This window comes from Prionailurus bengalensis, chromosome B2, assembly GCF_016509475.1.
Source record: "Prionailurus bengalensis isolate Pbe53 chromosome B2, Fcat_Pben_1.1_paternal_pri, whole genome shotgun sequence".
Classification (NCBI taxonomy): Eukaryota; Metazoa; Chordata; class Mammalia; order Carnivora; family Felidae; genus Prionailurus; species Prionailurus bengalensis.
In genome coordinates this window covers 133,887,997-133,908,330 of record NC_057349.1, presented here as the reverse complement: position 1 = coordinate 133,908,330, position 20,334 = coordinate 133,887,997, and the positions used below count along the sequence as shown (strand labels likewise).

Genomic DNA, 20,334 nt, shown 5'->3' with positions numbered 1-20,334 from the left:
AATTTCAAGAGATTCTTTTGAATTCAGGATTGCCCACGGGACCTACAGAGCTACTCGCTCCTATTCCAAACAGTCCAGGTTGCTGAGCTTTTTGAGTTCTTCTAACTACTACTTAAATTTCTTGTCTCTTCATTTACTTCGTACCACTATCAGATGACTATCTCTAGCAACTTGTCAAACCCTCTCTTAATCGTCTGCTTCAATTCTGCCCTAGGTAAAACATGAGGTCCGTCTGTAGGCCAGGAGAGATTTCCGTGCATGCAATGAGAAAAAGAAGAGAAATGGAGAAAGAGAACGTAAAGAAAATAAGGTGGAACCCCAGAAAACTACTTAAGAGCTAATTGTTTCCAGACACACGAAAAGATGCTCAACGTCACTCACAATCAGGGAAATGCAAATCCAAACCACAATGAGATATCACCTTACACCTGTCAGAATGGCTAGAATCAAAAAGACAAGAAATAACAGGTTTGTTGAGGATGTGGAGAAAAAGGAACCCTCACGCACTGTTGGTGGGAATGCAAACTGGTGCAGCCACTGTAGACAACTGCATGAAGGTTCCTCAAAACATCAAAAACAGAATTACCATATGATCCAGCAACTGCACTACTGGGAATCCCAAAGAAAACAAAAATACTAATTCAAAAAGACATATGGACCCCTATGTTTATCACAGTATTATTTACAATAGTCAAGATATGGAAGCAGCCCAAGTATTCAATAGATGAATGGATAAAGAAGATGTGATACACACACACACACACACACACACACACACACACACACACACTGGAATATTACTCAGCCATAAAAAAGAATAAGATCTCGTCATATGCAACAACATGGATAGACCAAGGGGCATTATGCTAAATGAAATAAGTCATCATCAAAGGACGAATGCCATATGATTTCACTTACATGTCGAATCCAAGAAACAAAATAAATAAGAAATAAAATGAGGAGACTTAAATACAGAGAAGAAATTGGTGGTTGCCAGAGGAGAGGTGAGTGGGGAGAAGGGAAAAAAAGATAAAGGGGATTAAGAGGTGCAAACTTCTAGTTATACATAAATTAATGACAAGTACACCAGAGGGAATACAGTCAATGACAGTGTAGTAACTTTGTATAGTGACACGTGATGACTACACTTACCATGGTGAGCACTGCATAATGCATAGAAATTGCCAAATCACGATGCTGTACACATGAAATAAATATAATATTGTACATCAGTGTACTGCAATAATAAATAAAATTTAAAATATTTTATAAAAATAAAAAAATAGTGGTGCCTGAGTGGCTCAGTTGGTTAAGAGTCTGACTTCGGCTCAGGTCATGGTCTCACAATTTGTGGGTTTGAGCCCCTCATCAGGCTCTGTGCTGACAGCTCAGAACCCGGAGCCTGCTTTGGATTCTGTGTCTCTCTCTCTGCCCCTTCCCCAAGCATACTTTGTCTCTCTCTTTCTCAAAAGTGAATAAACATTAAAGAACATTTGTTTAATAGATCGATTGATCGATCGATAGATACACAGAGGCATCTGGGTGGCTCAGTGGGTTAAGCATACGACTCTTGATTTCAGCTCAGGTCATGATCTCACGGTTTGTGAGATTGAGCCCCCACACTGGGCTCCGCACTACCTCGGATTCTCTCTCTCCCTCTCAAAATAAATACATAAACATTATAAAAAGTTTATAAATAAATAAAACCTGTTTACAATTGTTACCTTTGGTAACTGAGTATTAGGAGACTTTAAACTTCTACTTTAAAGAATTTTGTAGGTTTCTTTTTTCCATTTTTTTTTTTACCATAAGGATACTGTTGTAATTTGAATAATAAAAGTTATTTTATATTATGCTTTGTAATATTACACTTTCATATTATATTACCCAAGTGCATGAACTAATCTGTAAATCAAGATCCACATCCTTGGGGAAGAAGGCAAAGAAAACCTCTCGGAGCAAAAGGCAAGGTTAGTGAGTGGCCTGGGTGGGGGGATTCAGAGATTTGACAATGACCTCCATTTCAAATCCCTCTCCTTATACTTACTAGCAGCTGGCTTTCGACAAGTCCTATTTTTATGATTGTTACTTTTATAAAAAATTAGTTACTCTAATATAAATAACAAAACAGTATTTGTTACAGATATTCGCGGATCTCTAACTTATACCCAGGAATTCTATGGAGGGCACTATAAACACTATCTTCATTTACTCTTTTCAACAACCTGATGAAACAGCCATTGTCATCCCCATCAGGCAATGCCCAGACTGAGGCGCTCCTGGCAGTGAATATCCAGGTGGGTGGGCAACACAGTCTGGGTCTCCCCCACCAGGCAATTCGTTTCTGCCTCAGCCAACTGAAATCCTAAGATTACTAGTATCTGTCTCACAGGATAATTAAAAGAACTAAATCAGGTAGATGTTGATGCCTTATAAACACCAATGTACTTTTTAAAATGCCATTATTTGGGGCGCCTGGGTGGCTCAGTCGGTTAAGCGGCCGACTTCGGCTCAGGTCATGATCTCACGGTCCGTGAGTTCGAGCCCCGCGTCGGGATCTGTGCTGACAGCTCGGAGCCTGGAGCCCGTTTCAGATTCTGTGTCTCCCTCTCTCTGACCCTCCCCTGTTCATGCTCTGTCTCTCCCTGTCTCAAAAATAAAAAAAACGTTAAAAAAAATGTTTAAATGCCATTATTGTGATCATTATGAACATAATTATTATTACGGCCTCCTCATACTGTACTTACTCTTTCTAGTTATTGACATTCCTTTAGGTAGTAAAGCAGATAAAGTACTCTGAGTTTGACACATGTTAAGTTATACTGGCAATCAACCATGCAGAAGACCTTAATTGATAATTATCCTAACATCACCGGCCTTTAAAAGATTCATCAAAAATATTAAACAGTGGGGCACCTGGGTGGCTCAGTCGGCTAAGCATCCAACTCTCGATTTCAGCTCAGGTCATGATCTCACAGTTTGTGGGATCGAGCACAGAGCCTGCTTGGGAATCTCTCTCCTCCTCTCTGCCCCTCCCCTGCTTGCACGCTGGGGCAAATAAATAAATAAGCTTTAAAAAATATATTAAACAGTAAGTTTTTCCTTAAGCTAGAATTCTCCTTTAGGAAGAAAGGTTTAATCTTCAGGAATCCAATGACTAACTCCAATAAGGAATTCAGATAAAATACCAAAACAGATTCCAGAAGATGAAAGAGATCAAAGGAATACACAGGAAAAGTGAAACCCACATCCTAAGGGAGAAAGGACATCCACATACAAACAAAAATAACCCTTTGAAATCACAGCTGCAATCATCTTCCTCTTGGCATCTCTCTTAAGAAGCCCGGCCTCGGCCATCGCACACTAAAAAAATAACACACACCCCCACAAACACATCCAGATGTTCACGAATATTCATGATGTGCTTCCAATCTGGTTTGGACTTGCCCTTGATTTATTTTTGATTAAGTTCCACCAGTTTCTGCCTTTATTTCTAATACCTAGACTGCTGTTACATCAGGAGGTTTAAAAAAAAAAAAAAGTAGAAACTGATGTTCTCAGAGTGCCTGGGTGGCTCAGTCGGTTAAGCATCTGACACTTGATTTCAGCTCAGGTGGTGATCTCACAGTTAAGGAGTTCAAGCCCTGCATCAAGTGAGCTAGAGCCCCGCTTCAGGCTCTGCGATGACAGTGTGGAGCCTGTGAGGGATTCTCTCCCCCTCCCTCCCTCCCCTCATGGGATTCTCTCTCTCCCTCTCTCTCTGTCCCTCACTCACTTGCACCCTATGTCTCTCAAAAATAAATAAATAACGTTAAAGGGAGAAAAAAAAAGAAACTGGTGTTCTCTTTTAAGTAATATAGTGGGACATTAAAGGAGACGGAGATGTATTTTCCAAAGCCATCAGATTAGTTTGTGTCCTTACAGATATCAAATGGTTGAAGGGCCAGAAGAGGAACTGAACTAACTGTACCGAACACATTAGCTCAATATTGTATCATCTTGCTTTCTTCTATTTATAAAATTCTCAAAACTCCCAAACTGAAGGAAAGGCAGCTCCAGATTAAAATTACACACACACACACACACACACACACACACACACACACACGCTACTGAAATGGGTGTAATGATCTTCTCTCTGCCTACTTGGGATTCTCCTCCCTCTGTCTCTGCCCTTCCCACCAGACCCTCTGTCAAAATAAATAAATTAAAAAAAAAAATGGAGTGGCTCTGATCAATACACTAGGTGTTGCAGGGCCCAATTCTTTCTGTCCTTAGCCATTCCCGTGCACGGGAGCTGAGATGAGAGACTGGCCTAAAGGAGGGACCCACCGGTCAGGAGGCCAAGGTCAGGTGTGTGGCAACACCAGCAAAGGCTCACAGCCCTGCCCCAGGTGACTTCCTGTCTGGGTCCTGCCCTATCTCTCTAACCCCATTTCAGATGCTCAACACTCCTTATTCCCTAAACAGAGCCATGAAGGGCAGGTGGGCCAGTCTTCACCAGAGGCCCCAAACTTAGACTCTGATGTGATCATCAAAGGATCTGTAGATACAGCCACAGAAACCCACTTAGGCCCTGAAAATAGGCAAACATTCATCACACTCCTTTACATTTTGTCTGAAGGCAAGACCACAGTGCCTCTAGTGTGCTGTAAATTCACATGTTTCAATAGCCTATAGTTCCCTTGTGATAGGCACAAATAAATCATACTGTAACCTCCGAGTTAAAAGCATTTACTTGTTAAATGTAAACATGTACGGGGCACTGCGGCTTGGGTAACGTGGTGTGGATATTTCAAGGGCCCCAAAAAGGCACCCGGCCTGGGTCTCACTCAACAGGACGTTTGGAAACGTCCTGATTCCAAAAACAGGAATGCTCCCGTCCCCTCCCAAACCCAGGCCAAGCCCTCCCAAGCCCTGATTCTGCCATCAAAGCGGCCTCTTTTACTCTAATTCCTTGGCTTTTCTCCCTAGTTCCTGTCAGTGCGATTAACATGTAGGAATTCTCGCTCTTGTATGTAAGTGAAAATAACCACAAAGCTCAGACGTTTTTCCCTTTCTGGCAAACATTCGTATTTTGAGCAAGACGCTATTTTGGCTTTTAAAGCCCTGGGCATGTTGTGCTTCGTAAGACGCAAACAAAAATAGCCATTTCTAAATGATCAGGAGCAAAAACGAAGCTGATCCCTATTTGAAAACCCTGACGAAGGCCTCTCAACTATCCCATCTCACAGAACCCATCTAATCTGTTCCCATAAATTATACAAGCGGTGGACAAAGCTTTCTAAGTGTAAAAGGATAGAAGAACACCTAAATTACAAGCAGCACCGGAGGCCAAGATCAAATCTGGCAGCCGAGAGATCGGTTTATGTCCATCCATGTTAACGCGGTGCAGGGCACAAAAAAACGCTCAATTGCGGCTGGGCATTTGACTACAAATGTGACTTTGTTAAGAGCAGAGCGGGGCCCTGTGCGGCCATGTGGTTTAAGGCATAATGCCTCAGTGTATTTTGCCATCGAGTATGTGAATCCCACAGCACAATGTAGTTCAGACTCGTCGTCTAATGCCCACTGTTTCTGGCTGCAATCTGCAAATTAACAGTAGCCCAAAGCTGGCAACTAATGTCAGTGAAGACAAAACGAAACAAAACAAAAACAAAAACAAATGCCTTTCAGAGCCACAGTCGGGCTTCAGCGGTTGGATATTTACACTCGGGACACAGACCGCATTCCCCTGCTGTGGAAAGGAGAATCGGGGTTCCGGGGGGGCACATGTGCTCTCTGAACCTCCGTGCTCCTGGGCACGCAGCCCTCCCTCATTACGCCTGTGAGCTACGGCCTCGGGTGGGGGTAGCCTCGCTTTCCGTCATCATTTTCTGGAATGTTCAGGCAGCACGGGAAACCTGTTTTCCACACGCTTTGCCGTCTCACTAAAACAACAACTCCCCCACCCCCACCCCAGAGACTGGACGAAGTCTGTGTGTCTGTGGGGAAGCACAAGTTCACCTTGACCCAGCCAGTCAACCGTTGTGCAATGGAAATTATTTTTGTTTTGTCTTCTGAACGGTGATGAATGAGAACCTCCTATCTTTTTATATTACTATTAATCCAAAGACCTGTGAAAGACGAGCATGTATCTTTTCCTCCACGTCATTTCTACCTTAGGTTTCAGCCCCAGTAAACCTCCTGCAATGGCCTGTAAACGCCACATCTTCTCTCCCCATTTTTGACCTTTGCGAAAACTGTGACCTCTGCCTTAAGTTATTCCACACCGTCCACCCCCCCTCCCCAAATAAGGTTAACCTTCTGTGTCCTTAATGTTGGTGCCTGGGTATCACCTCGTGTGGGAAGCCTTCTGGGACTTTCCTACACTCAGTCAGGGCTTTTCTCTACACTCCTTCCTGCACAGCATCGTAACAGTCTGCTTACTTATCTAACGGCCCCACTAAATTGTGATCTCTCTAGGGGTGAGTTAAGCGTCAGTTAAGCGTCCAACTCTTGATTTTGGCTCAGGTCGTGATCTCACAGTTCGTGAGATCAAGCCCGGTGTTGGGCTCTGCGCTGGCAGCATGGAGCCTGCTTGGGATTCTCTCCCTTTCTCTCTGCCCCTCCCCCACTCACATGAGCTCCCTTGCTCTCTCTCAAAATAAATAAATAAACTTAAAAAACAAAAACAAAAACTGTGACCTCTCTGTTGATGGGGAAAACATCTTTTACCTGTCTTTCTGGAAAGGCAAAATCTCAGATACAGGCTTGATGTTCATAAAATATTTAAAAACCGGGGCACCTGGGTGACTCAGTCGGTTAAGCATCCTACTCTTGAGTTCGGCTCAGGTCATGATCTCATGGTTCATGAGTTCAAGCCCTGCATCAGGCTCTGTGCTGATAGTGTAAAACCTGCTTGGGATTCTCTCTCCCTCTCTCTCTCTCTGCCCCGACCCCTCCCTCTCAAGATACATAAATAAACTTAAAAAGATGTATTTAAAAATATGGGGTGCCTGAGTGGTTCAGTCGGTTAAGTGTCCAACTTCAGCGCAGGTCATGATCTCACAGTTTGTGGGTTCAAGCTCCAGGTCAGGCTCTGTGCTGACAGCTCAGAGCCTGGAGCCTGCTTCGGATTCTGTGTCTCCCTCTCTTTCTGTTCCTCCCCCACTCACACTATCTCTGTCTCTGTCTGTCTCTCTCTCTCCCTGTCAAAAATAAACATTAAAACATTTTTTCAATAATTACAGACATAAACGAACTTAAATACTTGTTGTGCACCTCTTACACAGCATGAATCTTCTCGATGTTGGAATACAGAAGTGACAGACAGACAAAAATCTTTGTCCTCAAACCAGGACTTGCTGGGAAGGGCCACGAGGAAATTTTGCGGGGTGGTGACCACGTCCTGGATCATGCTTGAGTGTGCATGACGTGGATGCATCCGCTTGCCAAAACCGTAGAGCTGAGATTGGTGCATTTCAATATGCAAATTTAACCTCTCGAAGAACTTCAAAAATTTAACAACAGTCAAGTGGGTGTGGGGAGTAAGGATAAAGTAGGAACGTCAAAATGCTAAAAACTGTAGAAGCTGGGTAAGAGCCACAGAAGTGTGATATATTATGATGTTTATATTTGTTTAGTTCTCAAAATAAAAAAAAACTAAAAAGACTCTCTGCAATCATATGAATATCCATTAATGAAATGTAAGTAACAGATAATCTTCAGTGTTTCCGGGGGGGGGGGGGGTTTGAATTAGGAATAGAAGGGAAAGGAAATAAACGAACAGTTACAGGTCACTTAAATGATGTTCCAGGTCCTTTATAGCAGTTTTCTCATTTAATTCTTACAATACCTTCAGGAGATATTTTTACCCCCATCTTATAGATGGGGAAACTGAGGCTTGGAGAGGTTACACAATTTGCCAGCTAAAAGCAAAAGCCAGAATTGGGCCCCAAGTGCCACCACCTCTTTCCAACAGTGTTTCTCACACCCTTTGCCACTGTACCAAACACAAGGGCTGGGACTCCCGCGTGGGTTTAGGCTTGGGCTGGTATAGTCTGAGGAAGCCCCAACAAGCACCACAGTCATGACAGATATCACTCTTACTGCCTCTTAGTCCAGAATTACATCTGGAAAGATTAAATAAACTTCAAGGAACAACAATTACACCCCAGAATGGTTCCTACACCATCGGCAATGGTTTTGAGGTCACATTTCTCTGTTCTATGATGCAACATTTTAAAATACGTTCCTGGTCCTTAAAGTCTTTACCTGGGCTCCCATTTCCTGGCTCACACACAGATGTGATAATGATCTCGCACAGGGCCCGAGGAGGGCTTTGGCTGACGTCGTCCACAGGGTCCCCCTGTAGGTAGGGACTCCTTCATCAGGGCTATGCCTCACCAGCAACCACACAAACCTGTTTTCTGTCAACACCCAAGCAGACTCAACCTCACAGATGCCGAGGAAGTTGATATGGCCAGTAATAATCGCCCACCTTGCCTGTATCCCTTTCCTGGACACGGTGTCACTTTGACAGATGTCAGGCTTAGCATCACTAGAGATGGGCCCATTATGGACTTGGAAAGCCGTATCATTTCCAAATGCAGACTCGCCCAGCCAAAAAAACACACAGGGCTCAGGGATGTGCCAAATGTGTGGAAATATGGGCAACTTCCCTGCTGTTCACAAGCACTAATGTCCCAATCCCCAGCAGAGGCAAAGGCTGTGGTCCAGACATACGTTCCTTTAGGGCCCATTTGGTGCTAAATAAAAACTCTCTCCATAGTTATAAATTTGAATCATAATCCCTGTTTATACTGTTGAATTTTCACCCATCTGTACTCTCTGTTGCCTTCATCTAAACTAACTGGCCCCCAAAAACACTTTATCAAGTAAGTGCTTTATTCTAGTTGGGAGCCGGGTGATTAGGTCCTGGAAAAGTAGCTTGGTATCCGGTCCAGAAAGTTAATTACTAACATAATTATCAAAACCTTATATTTTTCAGGGTTAAGTCAAGCATCTCTGTGGGCAGGGGCGTCTTTTTGGTTGGTTTGTTCTCCAGTTGACATATAATTAGCTCTTAAAGACAACACATTTTTCGACTTTTAAAGCCAAACACGGATATCTAAATGTCTACTCTATCTTTGAATATTCCCTCCATTGCCAAAATTCACCCAGAGAATCTGAAACGAAACAAAGTCATAAGCTGTTTCAACCTATCATTCAAATCTCCCAGTATTCAAGGTTGCCTCGGAATGGCTTTTTCTACAGCAGACACAACAAACTTAATGCTACTTATTTTCGTAGAAGATGCTTTAGGCTCCTAATGTATTCTTCTTACTGCTTTTGGTGGATTATTTCTTTCCCAAGCCTCCTCGATTCAGCTTTCACAGGACTGCTTACTGACACAGAAAGGAAGTAGTAAGTCACAGGCCCTCAGACCCAAAGCTGCACCAACAGCCGAGAGAGCAGGGAAGGAATTGGTCTACTTGTCTGAAGGTGGAACAATATGCAATAAAATGAATAAAAACCAGAGAATAATGCAGCAAAAGGCAGCATTATGGAGTGAAAGTGACAGCTTTCCAAGAAAATGACTTCCCATCAGGACTTAGTCTGTGATGAGCTAACCACCCGGAGAGGGAACTTTGAATATGTAGCTATGGTTGCATACCCGGCCTGAATGAATGACGGATGACCTCAAAACAGCTTAAGACGCATCTAACATGGACTTCTAGACTCCAGAAGCACGCAAATGACACACGGGATGCGTGGCATCCACCCTGACGGTCAGCGGTCTATAAGCTCCCCTATACCTCTGCAACCTGCCTGCGATTTCATAGAAAGAGAACCTGAATGTGCCCCTCTGGGATCTTCCTTTTCTCCCAAACTACAGTCTAAGGAGTGAATGAAGTTTCCAGCCTGGCTCGAATGAGCTCCCATCAATTTTACCCACTACCACATTGCTGCACCTTTGATGAGAACTAATTAAGCTCATCCGAAGGTCCCCCCCCAACCCCCAGACTGTCTTTTGCAGCTCTGGAACCGAGCACATGAAATTAGGTCCATCTGTCTAACCGGGAGGAAGTTATTTGCCCCACTGCCAAAAAGGCTTTCTTCCCTACCTAGATGCTGCCCTCCGAGGTTCCTGAACACCTTGCGAGGATTATGGGGACCCCAACTCTTAACCAGCTAGAATTTTGGCAAGAGCAGGGGATCACCTACCAATTCACAGCAATCCTTTCCTCGCATGGCAAATATCACCATTTCTTCCAAAAGAAAGCCACCAAGCATGCTACTGGGCTACCGTTCAAAGTCAAAATTACAACATCCAAGAGTTCGGCGCAACTTTTACGTCGTCATTCCGCTGCCATCTTGCCCCCCCAAAAGTCTTTTCTCATTAACTATGCCCCAAAAGAAGAGCCTAATTAATTTTAACCGAGTCTTCTCCCACGTGAGGTTACTTTTGTTAAGAAAAGGAAACAGCTCCCTCTCTACCTGCCCCTCCCCAACTTGTCTCTCTCTCTCTCAAAATTAAACATTAAAAAAAAATTTAAAAAGGAAAAGCGGGGGGAGGGGAGGCGCCTGGGTGGCTCAGTCGGTTAAGCGTCCAACTTTGGCTCAGGTCGTGATCTCACAGTTTGTGGGTTCAAGCCCCGCATCAGGCTCTGTGCTGATGGCTCGGATCCTGGAGCCTGCTTTGGACTCTGTGTCTCCCTCTCTCTCTGCCCCTCCCCAACTTGTGCTCTGTCTCTCTCTCTTAAAAACAAACACTAAAAAATATTTGAAAAAAAGGAAACAACCCTGCCATTCACACATGCCAGAGGACAAAGTTAGAAGAAAGACGGCCCTGGCAATGATGTCGTCTGTGCCTGCCTGGGCCACAGAGTCAGGCTCCCAGGACAGTGGCTCTTGGCCCCCAACCGATGCTTCTCGGGCTCAATCAACTCGATGATACTCTTACCACCACTGCCAACAACTCGGTGAACAAAAAGGAAAAAGAATCAATAATTATCTGACAGCCATATGCTGTTACTCCTGACCTAAGGAATCTTCACTTAGGTTGAATTAGGGAAAGAAATTAAAATACACAGGAATGCCAGAGTCTTACTGTAGAAGTGAATCACGCCCCTTTGTAGAATAACTGAGGTGCCTAAACTAGTTGTTGGGTCCATCATATAATAGGTCCTTTATAACATAAAAGGAATCACTAATTAAAGAACGATCTGTTCTTAGTTTCTTAATTATTGCTTTTTTTAAAAATTCCTACCCTAAGCAGATTTATGAAAATTAAAAAAAAAAAAAAAAAAGGATACAAGTGAATCAGCAGTTTTCCAACTTTTTTTTAAAGGCAGAGAGAATCTTATTCACAACAGATCCATAGAGGCCCCTTCTCCCCTCCAAAATCTAGAAGATGATCAAAAAGGAGTTGACCTGGATGTGGAGACATGGAGAGTTCTGCCTCCCCTTCCTGAAGGGGTCACCACAGTGAAATAAAACAATCTGAAAAGCACCGAACCACAAGGAACCCAAATAGGACGTATGACGAAAATTTAAATTAATAAATGCAGAAGCTTCAGTAAGATCTGTTGCAGCAAATGTACTACCTGGAAACCCTAGCACACATGTAGATTACAGAGACCTAAGCTATTTATTTACTTATCTGTCAAATGCAAGTTTAAATGCTGCACTAATCCTACATAAAGGTTTTCACAAAAACAGCCAAATGAATTTCGACACCTCAGTGAGAGAGCAGAGCCGTGGAAAACAGTGATTATGAAGAGGTCTTAATGACATGGAGGAACTATAATAAAATATTAAATAAAAAGGCAAGAATTATATTGCTGATATAAAAACCCACTGAGCAGAGATTTGCTAAAATACCAGCATGCTAATTACCAGGTGAGAGATGAGGGTGGTTTCTGGCTGCTTTAAATTTTATTTTTCAAAAAAAAAAAAAAAAAAGAAAAAAAGAAAAAAAAAAAGGAAGGGAGCAAAGGACAGAAGGAAAGACCTACCCTCGACATTCTTTGGGCTTAGAGTCCATGAAAATGTAGCGTACACTGGCCCAGAGTAAAAACATTCCTTTTGCTTAAGTTAAAAAATAAAATCTAGCCTTTTAATGAATACAGATATTCGGTCATGCTGCCCCAGCCAATATGCATTTATTTGGTCACCACAGAACTGGGTGATTAATCCTTTGGGACCTGAACTTTTTACCCCAAACTAGGGCAGCAGCCTGCAGACAGACGGTCCAGGCACAAGGAAGCCGGTCAGAGGGTCCGAGAGGGGGCGCTGGACCGGACCCCGGGAAGGGGCGCTGGACGGGGAAGGGGCGCTGGCCCGGGAGGGGGCCCTGGACCGGGTGGGGGCGCTGGACCGGGTGGGGGCGCTGGACCGGGAGGGGGCGCTGGACCGGGTGGGGGCGCTGGACCGAGAGGGGGCGCTGGCCCGGGTGGGGGCGCTGGCCCGGGAGGGGGCGCTGGACCGGGTGGGGGTGCTGGATCGGGAGGGGGCGCTGGCCCGGGAGGGGGCGCTGGATCGCGAGGGGGCGATTGGACCGGGAGCAGGACACCGAGCGGCCCCGCCAGGCAGCAGCGTCCTCCCCGTGCCGCCCACTCACCACGTCCAGGTCCTGGGAAACCCTCCGCTTCCGCAGCTCCTCCATCCTCTCGCACACATCGGAGAAACAGGTGTTGTAATAGTCTGCATACTGCTGCGCCAGGTCATCGATGTTTCCCAGGGAGCCGTCCTGAGGGCGAGGCGGGCAGCAGGAAAAAAAAAAACAAAAAAAAAAAACAGGAAAACAACAAAGGCGGTGAGTCCACCAGCACGAAGACCTACAGCTTTTGGTGCCCCTCCCCCCAGCATTTACAGTAAGAACAGCCGGTATTCGTTAAGTGGGGAGTATGGGCGCCACCTCCAAATCCTCCGGACAGCTATGGACACGGGGGACACAGGAACTATGTGCTCGCCTTTACAGTAACTCAGAGAAGTTGAGTGCCCACCGGGTCTAGGGCTAACACGCAAAGAAGGCAGAACCCCAACCCAGGACTGCCTGCGGCCAAGGCCGCGGTCTGAAACCCACACCTCTACCCGCCTGGCAGGGCTAAGAAACCCCCAGGCGGGCGCCTTCAGAAGAGGCACTGTCCGGGCAAGAGGCTCCCCGAAGCCCCATCCGTGGCTGCACCAGAGCCTCCTGAGAAGTCCCGACGCCAGGAGCCCACTCCCAGGAATTCTGATCGCGAGCGGAGGACCCGTGAGGGACGCCACCTCCGAACCACACCTGTGCCTCCCTGAGACCCTTGAAAAGAAAAAAAAACCCTATTCCTTGAGTTATTCCAAGTACACAAGCGAGAAGCACACACGTTAACAAATTCACCTAAAGGAGGAACAGGTCTGTGGCCCCGGCAGCCACTCCGGAGCCCACGTTCCTGAGTTCACACTCAGCTCGGCGGCCGCTCACAATTCAGGGGCCTGAGGCGTGTTTCCTAAGCTCTGGGAACTCTGGAATAGTACGGATAACCTCTGGACGGATAACCTCCGGTAACAATGGAATAGCACGGAACCTATCCCCCAAGGAGAAGCGGTGAAGTAACACGGTCCACCTGGCACACAGTAAGTGCTCAAAACTTGCTTAGCTACTCACGTTCACTACAAGAGAATGTTTCAGACTATAGTCTTCCTTTAGGGCAGTCGAGGCCTCTGAACGCGTGTCTGAACACGTACACACGGAGGACACACACTGCATACATTTGTAAGTTATGCCATTTCTTCTACTCACTCGTTCATTCATAAAGACATTTGCCCTCCCCTGTTTACCTCCCGACGTGTCCTTTCTTTGGTAAGAATAAACGGCCCTACCAAGCCAACCAAGGAAACGCAACTTTTAGGGAGCCTAGAAGGTGCACACGCTTTCCATTTTACGGTCCACAGCCCTGTCTAAACACGCAAACACATTCAGATGCCGGTGGGGTTGGGGAAGTAAGAGTTCTCCCAAAGCCTTTCCGCTAAAGACCTTCAGGCCTTGTCAGGAGGCCTGGGTCGGAGCGAGCATCTCTATCCCGCGTCTGCACTCACTGATCTTATGCAACCCACGTACAGGAGAAACAGAAATGAAAAGAAATGATATTTTAGAAAAAAACCCTCTCCCTCCTCCCCACCCCAAGAAAATGTTCTCCTTTGAGGTAATCGTGTCCAAGTCCCCAGGACAGATCTAGGAAGGAGACGTTTGAGCATTTGAACATGTCTGGGCAAAAGTCATTCCTTCATTTGGTTGTCGGTCCGTCTCAGACAACAAGCTGGACAGACACAGAGGCTCTGGGGGCCTAGCCTCCTATTCAATAGGTTTACCGTCAAGTTTCCGAGAGGGAAGTAATATCGGTCAAGGCAGAAATCCGCTGCTGGGCCTCTGAGGAAAAGGCCCAGAGGTGGTCAGCCTGCTGCTGGTCTCTGCTTTCCTGCCGTCAGCAAACTGCCTGAAACCAGAATCACTCAGGAGGGAGGAAGCCAAGCCAGAGTATCTTAAAGTGAGGTTCCTGAAATCTAGCATGGTGAATCAAATTATGATCCTAAGGTCTGTCCTGACTCGCCTCGGCCCTACAACATGTACCCCGTGGGCCACAGCATGGAAACCCACAACCCCCTGGCGGGTTTTCTCATCTGTTTCCCCACTTTGCCCAACCTGCCATCGACCCCGCCACCGAAGTGACCTTGCTAAACAGATCTGACCGGCTTCCCCTCCTCCGAGAATCCCCCATGCCGCCCCATCACCCAGCTGAAAAAATAAACCCCCGCCTTGCCAGCCCAGCTCTCAGGGCCTTTCACCTCGCCTCTGCTCCCCAGTCGGGCCCCGATGAGGAAGGAGCTGAGAGCCACTGCCTGCGAGGCCCAGAGGAGCCAGAGAGAAGCAAGCAGCTTCCTACAACGACCACTTTCCCCTCGGAGCAGGCCCTCTCCCACCCCACACACACCTCAGGCCCAACACCTGAACTGAGTTCTGACCACCAACTACTACTCACAGCCAGGACTATGGGAGCAAAGTGCCCGCTGAAGCATGGGCTTGAGTCTGCAGCTGCTGGGCCGGCTGCCTTCTATTAACCCAGCATTTTTGCTTAAACTTCAAAGAAACAAAGTCCTCATGGTCCCCCTACTCTTCAAGATCCTCATGTTTCCTTAGTCCCCGCCCCCGGTACATACTGGGAAGGACCAAGGAGCTCCCTTCAAAGCACGCGTTGGAAGGTGGGGGGAAACAGGGTTTATAGCCATATCACCTGAGAACCCATTCTTACGAGTTACTGCCTGGATTCTGCCACTGCCCACAACAGCTGGGGCCCCTGAAGTCCTGGGGCCCTTCAGAGTTGTGTTAAGTCTATCAAGAGTATGAGGCTATCCTGTCTCCATCCAGAAACTTCCACCTTCATCCATCCAGGAAGGGAAACATACCTGTCACCTTTGACCAACTACAAAACCTGTATCTTCTAATACCTGAGTGAACTTGTTAAAGCCCGTAGAGATTACAGCTACGCACTTTCCTATAGCTTGCCGTTCTTAAATGAAAATTTCTCTCCCTCCCTCCCCCCGCCGCCCGGCCCCATCACAGCGGCACTAAGAAGTGTACTGTTTTAGCCAAGGCACTCCGATCTTGAATTCCGGCTTCTCAAAAAACAGCCAGCTGAACCGTACAACTTAACACGATCACCAGTTTTCTTGGATCAGTCAAGTCCACTCCAAAGAAGTTCCTAAGCCATTATTTACATAGCTTTGTTTCAAATCACTTCCCCACCCCTCCTTTTTCCTAGCAATACCTTCAACATCAACTGTTCGGTTCTCAAGTTTCCAAGCTGCCGATCAGACGTGTTTTTTGCCACTGGAGTTTAAGTCCCTATCCCTCAGCCCAGATCACCCCAAATTCCCCAGTAATGCGGGGGCCTGGAAAATATATGAGAAAAAAGGCAGCTGTTCAAATCAACCCAGGCCAAAGACAGCAAACACTTCACACCCTGCAGCATGTGGCAACGTCCAACCCGGACTTGGGGCCCGGCAGACAATGATTTAGAGCGGCGTGGCACAGCTGCCCCTGTGTTTTCCCAAATCACTTTCCAGATGTGCAGTAAGTCCCCAAAATTTCCACTTTCGGCAGCCTTGATGATGTAAGTGCCAAGAGAGGCAAAAGAATAAAAGAGCGGGATTTTAAAAAGTAGGTCTTGTCTGCCATCCCCAGGAAGGAATCCTGTTCGCCCCAATCAGATGGAACCAATGAACCACGAGACGATGTTCTCTTCCTCCACTCAAAACCCATGCTCTTTCCGGACTATCTGGAAACCTTGGCATCATTTCCGCCCAACGTGTTCTTGAGATAGCGCAGACCTATTCGGCGAAAACATTTGCTTCTGGGCGCCTGGGGGGCTCCGTCGGTGAAGCGCCCGACTTCGGCTCAGGTAACGATCTCACGGTTCGTGGGGTCGAGCCCCACGTCGGGCTCTGTGCTGACAGCTCGGAGCCTGGAGCCTGCTTCAGGTTCTGTGTCTCCTTTCTCTGCCCCTCCCCTGCTTGTTCTCTGTCTCTTTCTCTCAAAAATAGATGTTAGGGGCGCCTGGGTGGCGCAGTCGGTTAAGCGTCCGACTTCAGCCAGGTCACGATCTCGTGGTCCGTGGGTTCGAGCCCTGCGTCAGGCTCTGGGCTGATGGCTCAGAGCCTGGAGCCTGTTTCCGATTCTGTGTCTCCCTCTCTCTCTGCCCCTCCCCTGTTCATGCTCTGTCTCTCTCTGTCCCACAAATAAATAAACGTTGAAAAAATTAAAAAAAAAATAGATGTTAAAAAAATAAAAACATCAAAATATTTCCATATTAGGCTGTAGGGAATTTAACCAATGCAGCTGATGTCAATACCACCACACCTAGTGCATCTTTCTTTCTGGAATGTGAGGTTATGTCTGACCCAACACCCACAGCGCTCATGTCAAGAGGCACTCAAGTTGCAAAATAGTGAACGCTCTCTATGCTTATTCTAATAGATACAATTATTAAAATACTGAAATCGATTTCTTTTTAAACTTCTATTCCTCTTAAGGTGTTCAAGGTTTCTGCTCTAGAGTCATTGCTCGCCTAATTTGTCTCATTTCTTATTTTTCGCCTTTGGTTCTCATGCGTGAGGCTGAAGGAATATGGGTTCAAGTTTAGGAACAGGGGAAATCTTATTTCCTCCAAAGAATTTAAGTAAATTATGAAAGTGTGTCACCCGATCTTTTTGTAAGAATTTCCCCATACGCAGCTAAAAAGAAAAGAAAAGAAAAGGAAGAAAACCCATGCAAATTCAAGTTCTCTTTCCTTTTCTTCCTGCAAAACCAGGCCACGGCATCTTTCCCATATGACCATCCACTTCAACTGGTATGGATTTAAACTGGATCGGTGGTCTCACTACCAGGGGCAGGTCAACAGAAGACGGACCCTGTGCAATCTTCCCACGAAGCCACTGCACACCAAACACTCATCTTTTATGCAGCCAACATAAAAATGCAGAGATACGGGGCATTTGTACCCAACAACTCAGATGGGGGCGGGGGGGGGGGGGAACTGCTGTCGCAATTAAGGAGAAAAGAAGCAGCACTGTTCTCGTAACGACTGACTTAGCAGTCTTTTCTGATCTCTATCCCAACATACTTCTGTCTCTGGAAAATGTAAAAACTCAAAGTACTATGAAAACAGAAAGCATTTGTATCATTAACTTTGGTTATTTTTGCTCTCTTCTTTCCCAGATGTCCTTTATGGTGTAGGGTATCCAGACAGGCTTATGGAGGAAAAAAAAAAGAAGACAAAAGTCCTGAAAACACCCGGAAATACAATGTAATCTGTGCTGTTGTATGCAGATCGCATGCAAATGAATGCAAATGAACCTGTAATCCTGCTATTTTCTGTATCTATAAAGACAGAGCCCCAAGGGAAAACTCCAAGTGTTGCTCTGAATCCCCAACGTTGAGGGGAAGAAAGAGAACAGACTCCTGGCTCATTTATTTAGTGTCTCTACCTTTTTTGGTCTATAATAATAAGTATATATACATTTTGAATAATATAAATTATACGTTCTATTTACATTGCTCCCTGTTGTTCTGGAGAGGGGTGGAGCTGAATATATCAGTATTCATTCCCCGACAAGCTAAGTCCACTGGAAGAAATCACTGCAATAACGCAGCCCGATTTCTTGAATGACTTTCACTCTGCGTTTTCATTTTTTTTTTTTTTACATTTATTTATTTTTGAGAGACAGAGAGAGACAGCGTGAGCAGGGGAGGGGCAGAGAGAGAGGGAGACACAGAATCGGAAGCAGGCTCCGAGCTGTCAGCACAGAGCCCCATGCGGGGCTCGAGGGCTTGAGGGCTCGAACCCAAGAACTGTGAGATCATGACCTGAGCCGGAGTTGGACCCTTAACCCACTGAGCCACCCAGACGCCCCTCTGCGTTTTCCTTCTTAATTAGCTCCTTTAAAGATTTGAAGGTGATAAATGCTTTCAGCAAACGTTCCGGTGAAATTGCTGCTGCCATAAAAAAGACTTTAATTCTGGTTTCCTCATTCGGCCTCACTGCATCTGTGAGGCGTCGCTCCCGGCACTAGCTCGCTTACCCCCATCCTGCCATGTCATTCGTGGAGAGAGTCACTGAATATGCCGTGATCTCGAATATTTTTCTCTGAGGTATGTCGCTCCTAGCATTTCTGCAGATGGTCTGGGCGGGAATACAGTTTGTCTCAGGAAGAAGTTTTTACACAGGACAACCAAAAACATACACTAAAGGGACCGTATTAGGTCATGCTGGTGGTGATGAAAAGCCCTGGGGGCGGGGGGGGGGGCACACCCACGTGGCAGGTGGCTGGAGGGCTGACTTCACATTTCCACTCCCCCTCTCCAGAACACCCTAGACCTTGCCAGGCCCTCTAATTCTTGCCTTGGCAAATATAACCTTGGTGCCCGAGGCCCCCACTATTCTGCACAGAGGTCTCCGCTTAGCATAAACCCAGCCCTGGGGAAGGAAGGCCTCAGGCAGGCAGCACTGAGGCTCCCTCCCTCCCGGCACTCTCTCAACAACTGCTTCTAAGGAAGTGGCCTTCAAAGGCCTGAGGAAAAACACCAAAAACAAAACCAACAGACACACACACATACACAAAATGCAAAACGAAAACCAAACAACAAAAACTAGGGCATGGGACATCTTTGACAGAATTATTTATAAACTACTTACAACTCTAAGTACTTATTAATGTAGACTATATCTATTTACATCAAAAATGGACACGGGGCGGGGGGAGTGGCAGCGCCCGGGTGGCTCAGTCTGTTAAGCATCCGACTTGGGCTCAGGTCATGATCTCCCAGTTCGTGGGTTCGAGCCCCGCCTCGAGCTCTGTGCTGACAGCCCAGCGCCTGGAGCCTGCTTTGGATTCTGTGTCTCCCTCTCTCTGGCCCTCCCCAGTTCGTTCTCTAAAAATAAATGTTTTTTAAAAAATGTACTGCCAGAATCTCACACAAACTAGGAATCCCTAGTTATCAACTCAGAAGGAATTTGAAAAGCTCGGTCTAAGTAGGAAAACTCGGTTTCCTGACCATAGAGAGGAGCAGCTACAACAAAATGGGATTAAAAAGGCCTCCTCCGTATCCCTCATGGGGAGGGTGTGCCGGATCTCTGATGTCACATGAATGATCAGGTACGATGAAGAAAGTGATCAAGGCTATAAAATTAATATGCTTTTCAATCATCAATACCTAATACAGTATCCCATCAATTCCAATAATATTTATTGAACACCTAGGACACTTCAGACGCTACACTAGGTGCAAAATATTCAATGTAAAATCAAGAAACACGGATGTTTATTATTAACAGAAAAGCAAAGTATGCTTTTTAGTTTATTTTAAGGTAGTCATATGGTTAAGTCATGGAAATCTGTTGAAGGGGTTTACTAGACTGTGCTCGGTGTAAGGTCTTTTTGGAATTAAAGACACCGGAAGATCTAATTTGCTGAGCTATCATCGGCACAAAAGAACATGTCACAGGAACCTTCAGAACTTGAAATTGAAGGGAAGTGACTGGAACGTTGACAATTTGTTAAAAAAAAAAAAAAAAAAAATTCCGGTATAGATTCACTCTCAAAATGGGCATGTGGAATTAGCAGATGGCAATTTCGGACTGAACTCATTTCTCATTTCTAAACTGCCCTGAGCTTAATAGAATCAGAGATTTGGAAAGAACAGCAGAGTGAGCTAGCTGGGTGGCAATGAACGAGCTAGTTTGGTGGAAATGAAGTCACAATTTCTGACCATATTCACAGATTTTGATGAGTATGAATCACACTTGACAGTTT

General features: G+C 45.8%; 1 protein-coding gene and 1 long non-coding RNA gene across 8 annotated transcripts in view; one reads left to right on the top strand and one right to left on the bottom strand.

Moving 5' to 3' along the window:
- The window catches only part of SASH1 (SAM and SH3 domain containing 1), a 335,600-nt gene that overhangs the window by 137,856 nt on the left and 177,410 nt on the right, over positions 1–20,334 (bottom strand). For all 7 annotated transcript variants that reach the window (XM_043592565.1, XM_043592562.1, XM_043592563.1 and 4 more), the window contains exon 2: positions 12,608–12,736. In XM_043592565.1, coding sequence (XP_043448500.1) covers positions 12,608–12,736 — 129 coding nt within the window. The remainder of the gene's footprint in view (positions 1–12,607; positions 12,737–20,334) is intronic.
- LOC122490075 lies at positions 13,489–17,781 on the top strand. Its single transcript, XR_006299074.1, has 2 exons — positions 13,489–13,602; positions 17,741–17,781. It is a non-coding gene; the product is annotated as an uncharacterized LOC122490075 (long non-coding RNA).